Source organism: Cebus imitator, unplaced genomic scaffold (assembly GCF_001604975.1).
Source record: "Cebus imitator isolate Cc_AM_T3 unplaced genomic scaffold, Cebus_imitator-1.0 Scaffold4, whole genome shotgun sequence".
In the NCBI taxonomy this organism is placed as follows: domain Eukaryota; kingdom Metazoa; phylum Chordata; class Mammalia; order Primates; family Cebidae; genus Cebus; species Cebus imitator.
The window spans coordinates 3,082,652-3,093,037 of NW_016107319.1; the positions used below are offsets into that span (position 1 = coordinate 3,082,652).

The 10,386-nt window shown below is 45.2% G+C and overlaps 1 protein-coding gene across 2 annotated transcripts in view; it reads right to left on the minus strand.

Moving 5' to 3' along the window:
• ABAT (4-aminobutyrate aminotransferase) overlaps positions 1-10,386 on the minus strand; it is a 116,534-nt gene that overhangs the window by 43,332 nt on the left and 62,816 nt on the right. For both annotated transcript variants that reach the window (XM_017533784.2, XM_017533792.2), the window contains exon 2: positions 9,777-9,887. In XM_017533784.2, the coding sequence (XP_017389273.1) occupies positions 9,777-9,846 (70 nt within the window). In that variant the 5' untranslated portion in view covers positions 9,847-9,887. The remainder of the gene's footprint in view (positions 1-9,776; positions 9,888-10,386) is intronic.

A 10,386-nucleotide genomic window follows, 5' to 3' on the forward strand; every position in this document is an offset into this window, starting at 1 on the left:
AAAAAAAAAAAAAAAATAGCTGGGCATGGTGGTAGCTTTACTTCCAGCTACTTGGGAGGCTGAGGTGGGAGGTCTGCTTCAGCCTGGGAGGCTGAGGCTGCAGTGAACCGTGACTACAGCACTGCACTTCAGCCTGGGCAATAGAGTGAGACCCTGTCTCAACAAACAGACAAAAACAAACAACGAACAACCTAAATGTCCAGCACCAGAAGTCAGCTAAGTAGAATGTGGCAGAGTCAACCATTTCATGGAATCTTATGCACCCATTGTTTTGACGTTGACATTTTGAATATTCATGAACATGGAAAGATGCCCATGGTATTAGCATGGGAAAGGTCGGAATCTAAAAGTCATCCAAATTTTGTAAAAATGTAATCTACATCTAAATGTATATAGCCCAAAGTTTCTCAACCTTGACAAAATTAACATTTTGGGCTGGATAATCCTCTGTTGTGGGGGGCTGTCCTGTGTATTATAGAATGCTTAGGAGCATCCCCGGCCTTACCCACCAGAGGCCAGGAACACCCACACCCAGTTACGCCAGTCAAAATTACCTAGGAAGGAATCATCACATTTCTAAATTCAGATGGTCCCATTTAATAGACGGTTTTTATTTCAAAAATAAAGTTTTGGTCTGACATGGTTGGGATCTATATCCCCGCCCAAATCTCATGTTGAAATGTAATCCCTGATGATGGAGGTGGGGCCTTGCGGGAGGTGACTGGATTATGGGGACAGGTTCTCATGGCATAACACCATCCACCCACTTTGTGCTATCATGGAGGCAGTGAGTTCTCACAAGATCTAGTTGTTTATTTTTAATTTTAACTTTTATTTTTGAGATAGAATGTCACTCTGTTGCCCAGGCTGGAACGCAGTGAAACGATCTCAGCTCACTGCAACCTCCGCCTCCCAGGTTCAAGTGATTCTTGCACCTCAGCCTCCCAAGTAGCTGGGATTACAGGTGCCCGCCACCATGCCTGGCTAATTTTTTGTATTTTTAGTAGAGACAGGGTTTCACCATGTTGGCCAGGCTGGTTTTGAACTCCTGACCTCAAGTGATCTGTCCACCCCAGCCTCCTAAAGTGCTGGGATTACAGGTGTAAGCCACTGCGCCTGGCTGAGATCTGGTTGTTTAAAAGTGTGTGGCTGGCTGGGCGCAGTGGCTCATGCCTGTAATTCCAGCACTGTGAGAGGTTGAGGCAGGTGGATCACCTGAGGTCAGGAGTTCAAGACCAGTTTGGCCAACTAGCGAAATCCCATCTCTACCAAATATACAAAAATTAGCTGGGCGTGGTATTGCACACCTGTAGTCCCAGTTACTTGGGAGGCTGAGGCATGAGAATCTCTTGAACCTGGGAGGCAGAGGTTGCAGTGAGCTGAGATTGCGCCATTGCACTTCACACTGGTAACAATGCAAGACTCTGTCTCAAAAAAAAAAAAAAATGTGTGGCTCCTCCCCGCTTGCTCTCTTGCTCCTGTTCCCACCATGTGAGACACCTTGCTCTCTCTTTGCCTTCCACCATGATTGGAAGTTTCCTGAGGCCTCCCCAGAAGCTGAGCAGATGCCAGCATCATGCTTCCTGTACAGCCTGCTGGAACATGAGCCAATTGAACCCTTTTTTCTTTAAAAATTACCCAATCCTAGGTATTTTTTTTGTAGCACTGCGAGAACAGACTAATACATGGTCATGCATCATTTGTTTGAAACACATTTCACATTTTCCACATAATGTATAAATAATTTACAGAGGGTGTTTGGATTCCTGTCCCACAAATCTTTTTAGCATGACTTGCTGCTGAAACACAAAGGGTAGCTCAAGCCCAAGGCTTGCTGATCTCTGAGTGAAAGAGAGATGTGGTGACTCCAAGACAAGTGTGTCGGGGTTTCCCATCAGTAACTCCTAGAAATCCCGCTAGTGTTACTGTTGATCTTTCACCTTCCTGGTACTATTCGGTGGTTGGGAAATGTCAGTTCCTCTTATGGGGGTTGCCATAATTGTACCAAACTAGGGAATCAGTGGACACTTCATACAAATTACAAACTATATATAAATTTATATATATATTTATATATATGTATATATAAAACTGTTTCCATTAAACAAGAGGGGACTGTAAAGCTCAGAGAAGTTAAGAAATGTGCCAAAATCTCCTGTAACAAACACACACACACACACACGTGCACACACACACACGTGCACGTGCTTATAGCCTGTCAAACTATACAAAGCTATGAGATTTAGAAACATATTTAAATTCACTCTTAATTTTCCATAATTGCTTTGGTTATCAAAGAAGGTTTCTGAATTAATTATGTAACATCATGCTGTCTTTTGAACAAAAAGTACAGTTAAAATACTGCACTACACTTTTATAAAGATGAAAAAACAAGCCTTTATTTTCTTCTCTTTGATCTGAAAAAGGGAATTCCTAAAGAGTATTCTATTAGAAGAGAGTTAAAGGTCATAGAACATAATATAACTATAATTTTATAATTAAATTTTATAATTATAAAAATATATGATTTTTTTTTTTTTAAAGAAATGAGGTCTCACTATGTTTCCCAGCCTGGCTTTGAACTCCTGGGGTCAAGCGATCCTCCTGCCTCAGCCTACCACATAGCTAGGACTATAGACACATACCACTTTGCCTGGCTACTTTTTATCTTTTTTTTTTTGAGACAGGTTCTCACTCTGTTGCCCAGGCTGGAGTGCAGCGGTGCGATCTCCGCTCACTGCAACCTCTGCCTCCCGGTTTTGAGCAATCCTCTTACCTTAGCCCCCTGTGTAGCTGGGACCACAGGAATACACCACCATGCCTGGCTAACTGTTTGCATTTTTGGCAAAGCAGGGGTTTTGCCACCTACCTCGGCCACCCAAAGGCTGGGATTACAGGCGTGAACCACCACGCCCGGCCCTACTTTTTTACACTAAACTGTTTATTTTTCCTTGGCCAGAACTCAGGATTGCTGGACAGCATTGATTCCAGTTAGCTCTTCAGGGATGCATATTTTGATAAAAATAGGTCTTCACTGGTGCAGATCTTGCTTTGTTTCCAGCAAAGGGGGAAAACGAAAAATTAGAAATTAGCAAGCTGTTCTTAAATGAGGACACACACGTCCTCCTTTCTTTTCTCCAGAAAGTGTCTTGACATTGCATTGTAGCAATCAGATTTCTTGGGAACTGGAGTGTGGAGATACTGGGAATGGGAGCAATTCACAGGGGGAGCTGCAGCTGAACGGATCCAGAGAGAAATAACCAGAGAGTGTGGGATCAAGCAGAGCTGCAATAATGAGAATGTCAAGGCCATGGGGAAACAGGAGCTGGGAGGCAAGGTGAGGCAGTAAAGAAAGGGCAAGAACTGGTCAACTGGGAGCGCTGAGGACCAGATGCAAGGTAGATGGGTCTGTTCCCAGAACTATATCAGTTCCTATTATGTTTTCCATAAGTTTGCTTGCAACTGTGCTATCGGAAAGGGAGGAAATGGGGAAATTAACACATATTCAGCCTTTACTAAAATGCTAGGCTGGCCATACCTAGGCAAACTCCCACCTATTGCTTTAAGTAATCCACAAATAAATACAACAGTATAGATAGGTATTGTTGTTCACAGTTTACAGATGAGGATCAGAGAGGTTGACTGTCCCAATGTCACACAGCTAATGAGTTGCAGAGTCAGGATTGGAACCCAGGTTGTTGCAATCTCAATACTTTTGCTTTTCCTTCTAATCTAAATGTTGGCTTTTTCAAAAGAGGAAAATAAATACTACTACAATGAATATTCTCTTAATTATGACATATAACACCATGTACCACAAGAGAACAGAACAAAAATGGAAGGGACAAGTAAACCTTTTCTTGGATCTCGTCTATGAAGACACACAGCAGATTCAAGTGTGTATTCAGTACTTAGGGTGAACAAACCTGAGCAATTTACTTGGCTTACCTCATCTAACTCTCACGAACTCCTATGAGGTAAATGTTATTATTCTTACATTGCAGAATAAGACACTGAGGGCTCAGAGAGGTTAATTAATTTGCCCAAGATCACACAGCTATCAAATGGTTAGCAGGAAATTTGCCCATCCGACCTCTTTCCTAGAAGCTGTGAATGGAACTGAGGCCATCTTTGATTTCATCTAGTGCTAGCCTTTGAATGAAACATTTGCAGCAAAACAACACACTTCTCTCAAAGGCAAATTTTGATCATGATCATAAAGATGTAAAAAAAACCCCAGTTTGAATTAATACTGAAGGATCAAGCATTTTCATTCATGAATAAAATAACACACCCAGAAAGCAAGAGTGTGTTATTGACATGCAAGACCGGATGCAGTGGGCGGATGGTCCATCCAGCCCAGCCCCCTAGGGCTCACAGCCCTCAATGGTTGATGCCAAGTCTGAGTCCATTATTAGCTCCAAACTATAAAGCAGCCAGCAAACATTTTTAATGTGCTCTTGATCTGTAGACTGAGAGTAATAAATGAATGTCATGTTCTCAAATGGCGAAAGTTCTGTGCATGAGCCTGGCTGGAATGAAGGTCAAGACCAGCTGGAGTTGTTTGCTCTGCTTTTCTGTTAAAAAAAAAAATGTATCTGCCCCTGCAACTCTCTACCCCGCTTATTTTATGATAACATGCTCATTGAGGAAGATACCAATAAGCAACATGGAAAAAGAAAATTTAACTTTCTACCCAGTGATAATAATTTTGACATCATCTCCCACTCTCTGTATCCTATTTACTGACGTAAGATTATTAATTTTTTGGGGGGCATAAAATGATGCCATTGGGAACGTCATCTTACATCACTAACTATCATCGCGTTTAATCGCTTCACAGTGACCTGATGGGTGGAGACGCCATGGAGAAGGATGAAAACACTGCGGGTGTGGCAGCAGGCTGGGGCTTCCATTTTCGGCACCCTCTCTTGCCTTGAGGAAGCAGTTGCCACGTTGTGAATGGCTCTGTGAAGAGTTCCACACATGAAGGAACTAAAAGTTGCTTCTGGCTGACAGTCCCCAAGGAACTGAATCCAGCCACAATCCCGTGAGTGGGTCTGCAAGTGAATCCTCCAACCACCAAGTTGAGCCGTCAGAGGAGACCACAGCCCCACTTGACAACTTGACTACACCCTCATGACAGACCTTGAGCCAGAGGATCTGGCTAAGTCACCCCTGGATTCCCAACTCACAGAAACTGTGAGATAATAAACATGATCCCAACATGCTAAATTTGGGGGTATCTGTTATGTGGCAGCAGATAACTAACACAGCGGCTCAGGTCCTGGAGCCAACCTCGCTTAGCTTGAAGCCTGGCTCAGCCAATCACCAGCTCTGTGGCTCTGGTAAGTTACTTAATTTCTCTGACTTAGAGTTTCTTTTACCTTATGGAGTGGTGGTGAGGGCTAAATGAATTCAAAGTAAGCTGTAATTCCTACCATTTTTTAACCCTTCCCCGGGTTGCTACTTGCCTAACAGCAGTATATGAGAGTGCACATATTCCTGTATCTTTGCCAACACTGTGTTTGAGCATTCTTAAAAAAAACATATTCGGGTTTGGTAGATATGCCAAATCAATAAGTCAAATGAAAAGACAAAATCTCACTGCATGGTTTTCTAAATCAGAAATCTGCCAAAACTCCAGCCAAGAACATGTAGAAGAGGTAACAGTAAGGAACTCTGTGATTTAGCCGTTTCTATTTTTTTTTTTGTACTGTGCCTGTATTTCCATGCTTGTAAAATGGGAGTTAGGACACTTCCACCTTATTGTAAATACAAATGAAGTACTTTCATAGAACCTTTTTTTTTTTTTTTTTTTNGACAGAGTCTTACTCTGTTGCCCAGGCTGCTGCAGTACAGTGGAGAAATCTCAGCCCACAGCAACCTCCACCTCCTGGGTTCAAGCAATTCCCCTGCCTCAGCCTCTCAAGTAATTCCCCTGCCTCAGCCTCTCAAGTAGTTGGGATTACTGCCACCTGCCACCACGCCCAGCTAATTTTTGTATTTTTAGTAGAGACGGGGTTTCACCACATTGGCCAGGCTGGTCCTGAACTCCTGACCTCAGGTGATCCGCCTGCCTCAGCCTCTCAAAGTGCTGGTATTATAGGTGTGAGCCATTGTGCCTGGTTCATATGAACCATTTCTTCTAATGCAAGAAATTTGTGAAATAGAAGGATACTATTATTAGACCCATTTTCCTGATGAGAAAACTGAGGCTTGGAGAAGTTCTATTGGTTAGGCTCACTTGACCAATGCGTGGTGAAGCTGGTAACCCAATCATATGAATCTTGATCTAGAGCTTTTCCTGTGGTATCTCCTTAGGAAGGCTCAGATGTCCTTGAGAATGACCTTTAAAGATGGTGCCACATGGGCCACGAGGCTAGAGCTCCACAAGAGCCACATCTCTTTATTAACCACCACATCCTCAGTACTCAGCACAGCACTTGGCACATAATAGGTGCTTAACAGCCTTCGTTATGAAATGAATGGATCATTTGTGCTAGATTCTGTCTCTGACCTGGAACCCTCCATACCTACATCTTTCTGGTTTATTTTAACACAATGATGGGTAAACATTAATATGCTTCTCTTATAAATAAATAAAGCAAAACCTTGGCCAGGTGCAGTGGCTCATGCCTGTAATCCCAAGACTTTGGGACACCAAGGCAGGCGGATCACTTAAGGTCAGTAGCTGGAGACCAGCCTGGCCAACATGGTGAAACCCCGTCTCCACAAAAAATATAAAAATTAGCCAGGCGTGGTGGCGGGTGCCTGTACTACCTAGGAGGCTGAGGCAGGAGAATCGCTTGAATCTGGGAGGTGGAGGTTGCCGTGAGCCGAGTTCACACCACAGCACCACTCCAGCCTCAGTGACAGAGCGAGTCTCCATCTCAAAAAAAAAAAAAGAAAAAAGAAAAAGAAAAACTTCAAAAGCCATTGATAACTTCTCAAAACTATCAAGGTCAAGAAGAATAAGGAAAAGACTGAGAAACTGCTGCAGACCGCAGGAGACCGCGGAAGATGTGACAAATCAATGCGATGTGGGTAACTGGACTGAATCCTAGAGCCGAAAAAGACATTAAAGAAAAAATGAGTGAAAGCCGCATAAAAGTCTGGAGTTTGGTTAACGGTAATATACCAAGATCAGCTTCTTAGTGTCTTTAAAAATTTATTTATCTATTATTACTATTTTAAGACAAGGTTGCCCAGGCTGGAATGCTGTGGTGTGATCATGGCTCATTGCAGCCTCAATCTCCCAGGCTCAAGCAATCCTTCTGCTTCAGCCTCCCGAGTAGCTAAGATTACAGGTACATGTCACCATGCCCAGCTAAGTTTTGTAGTTTTCATAGACACAGGGTCTCCCTATGTTGCCCAGGCTCCTGCTTTAGCCTCTCAAAGTGCTAGGATTACAGGAGTGAGCCACTGTGCCCAGCTAGTTTCTTTCTCCTTTCTTTTCTTTTTCTTTCTCTTTCTTTCTTTTCCTTCATTTCTTTTTCTCTTTCTTTCTTCCCTTCCTCTTTCTTTCTTCCCTTCCTTCCTTCTCTCTCTCCCTCCCTTCCTTCCTTCCTTCTCTTTCTCTCCCTCCCTCCCTCTCTTCTTTCCTTCCCTTTCCCACCCTCCCTCCCTTCCTTCCTTTCTTTTGTGATACAGAATCTTGCTTTGTTGCCCAGGCTATAGTACAGTGGCACAATCTCAGCTCACTGCAACCTTCCCCTTTTGGGTTCAAGCGATTCTTCTGCCTCAGCCTCCCAAGTAGCTGGGATTACAGGCGTCCACCACCACACCAGGCAAATTTTTTTGTATTTTTAGTAGAGACGGGGTTTCACCATGTTGGCCAGGCTGCTCTCGAACTTTTGACCTCAGGCAATCCACCCGCCTTGGCCTCCCGAAGTCATGGGATTATAGGCGTGAACCACTGCGCCCCGCTGGGATGTTTATTTTAAAATAAAGCCTGCTAATACTCCTTGGGGAGGGGTGAGCACACCCAGCACATATACACCAGCATTCAACATGCAGACCAAGGACACGGCTAGCAGTTTGTTTTCAGAGGGCAGCAAGGCCTGACTGTTGGGATCCAGCCCAGACACAACCTAGAAAATAACGAGGGTCAGCAGAGACAAAGAAACTAAGAGGCAGGAGGAAGAGTGCGTCAAGGTGGGCTTCCGGGGGGCCAGGCCAAGGGAGTAGGAGGACACAAAGGCCCAGAGCACTGGAGACCCCCACACACTACTGATTGAGTATGTAAACAAAGAAGCATGTGCTCAGGGATGCGGGGGGTGAAAAGGAAGAAGCATCAGGCAGGGGATCTATAGCTGTGGCGGTCTGGCATTTCCTTTGAAGGTATAGAGCACGCTCTACTTTAGATACAATCAGTAAACAGACAGGGAAAAGGCTGTGGCTAGAACCAGCAAGTCTGGCCACATTCTGGTGCTTCAAAGAGGTCTTCCTTGCTTTGGACACGGAGGATGGTCTTCCATTAACTCCCATCCTGTGCCAGAGAAGCAGGTCATACGTCAGCCTGTTTCCCAGCACCTGACAACAAGGGACACCGTGATGACAAGCACAGGGGCTCTGAGAGAGCTGGGGACAGACCGGAGGCTCATTGGTCTTTGTGAACCTATGTCATGGCCAGGCCCGAGCCAGGCAGTTTATATCTCTGCGGGAGGCCAATCTGGGGGCATCTGAAGGGAGGCTATTGCTGGGACTGTCTCCCAGAGCCACACGGAGGCACATGGAGGAGTACTCAGCATTGGAGCCAGACAGAGGTGCATGCAAGTGGCTGTGTGACTTTGGGCAAATGGCTTTGCGTCTCTGAGCCTTAGTTCTCTTACTTGTAAGATGGGATTCACTTGAGCCTTCCTCATGGGACTATTGGGAGTGAGGGAGATCTCAAAGAGGTCAAACAGAAGGAAGAAGGAGCCAGTGCAGGTGGCCACGGGGATAGGGTGGAGTGGGGGTGAGACATTCCTAAGATGGTGTCTCCTGTCCAGTGATCCAGTGACCTTGAAGCACGGTTGGCCTTTATGTCAATTTCAGAGATGTTTGCGGCTTTCTTTGTTCCTTAGCAGCAACCCCAGATGTGTGTTTTCCCCAGTGGTCCCTGCAGAGATGGCCTGGGACCATCTGGTTGTGGAGGCCATCACCTACCTGCAGGCAGAGTGGCTCCAGGGTGGATCCAGTCCCATCCCACTAAGGCACTTGGGACAGGATCATATACATGGCAGAGATGGGAGAGGAAAAGGAGGTGGCAATCGTGATAGTTTTACGGATAGTGGGTGATATGGTCTGGCTGTGTCCTCACTCAAATCTCATCTGGAATTGTAGCTCCCATAATTCCCACATGTCGTGAAAGGCATCCAGCAGGAGGTAACTGAATCATGGAGGTGGGTCTTTTCCATGCTGCTCTCATGATCGTCAATTGAATAAGTCTCACGAGATCTGATGATTTTATAAAGAGCAGTTCCCCTGCACACACTCTCTTGCCTGCTGCCATGTAAGACGTGCCTTTGCTCCTCCTCACCTTCCGCCATGATTGTGAGGCCTCCCCAGTCAGGTGAAACTGTGAGAACATTAAACCTCTTTTTCTTTATAAATTACCCAGTCTTGGGTATGTCTTTATTAGCAGCATGAGAACAGACTAATACAGTGGGACAGTCCCAGAAACACTCACTGGCTGGTCCCTTTATCCCCAAGGGCTCTTCCCACCCAGGAATCCCTAGCCTGGATCGTGTCTTCCATTAGGATCAGTTCTTGTCAAGACCCCCAGGGCTTACCGGAAACCAGCAGGCGGTACCTGTGCTGGAAGCTGCAGGCCAGGTGCCGGGCGAGCAACATGGAGGCCATGACCCCGTGAGGGACAGGGACACCCTCTGTGGGCTGCCACCCTGAAAGAAACCAGAAATGTAGGTTTAGGCTCATGAAGACCACTCCCCTCCAGGTCAAAGATCCCATCCCCACCACTTCCCACCTATTGGAGAAGGTTCTTCTAACATTGTCAAATCCTTGGGTTTTATACTGAACATGTGCTTTATATATTAGGCCAGGTAAGGTGGCTCACACCTGTCATCTCAGCACATTCGGAGACTGAGGATCTCTTGAGGCCAGGAGTTCCAGACCAGCCTGGGCAGCATAGCAAGATCCCATCTTCACAAAAACTTTAAAAATCAGTAGGGTGTGGTGGTGCACACCTATAGTCCCAGCTACTCAGGAGGCTGAGGCAGGAGGATGGCTTGAGCCCAGGAATTTGAGACTGCAGTGAGCCACAATCATGCCACTGCACTCCTGCCTGGGTGACAGAGTGAGATCCTGTCTCAAAAAAACAAAACAAAACAAACCCCCAAACTTATTATACTTAATACATACTGTAATTCACTTTTTTTTTTT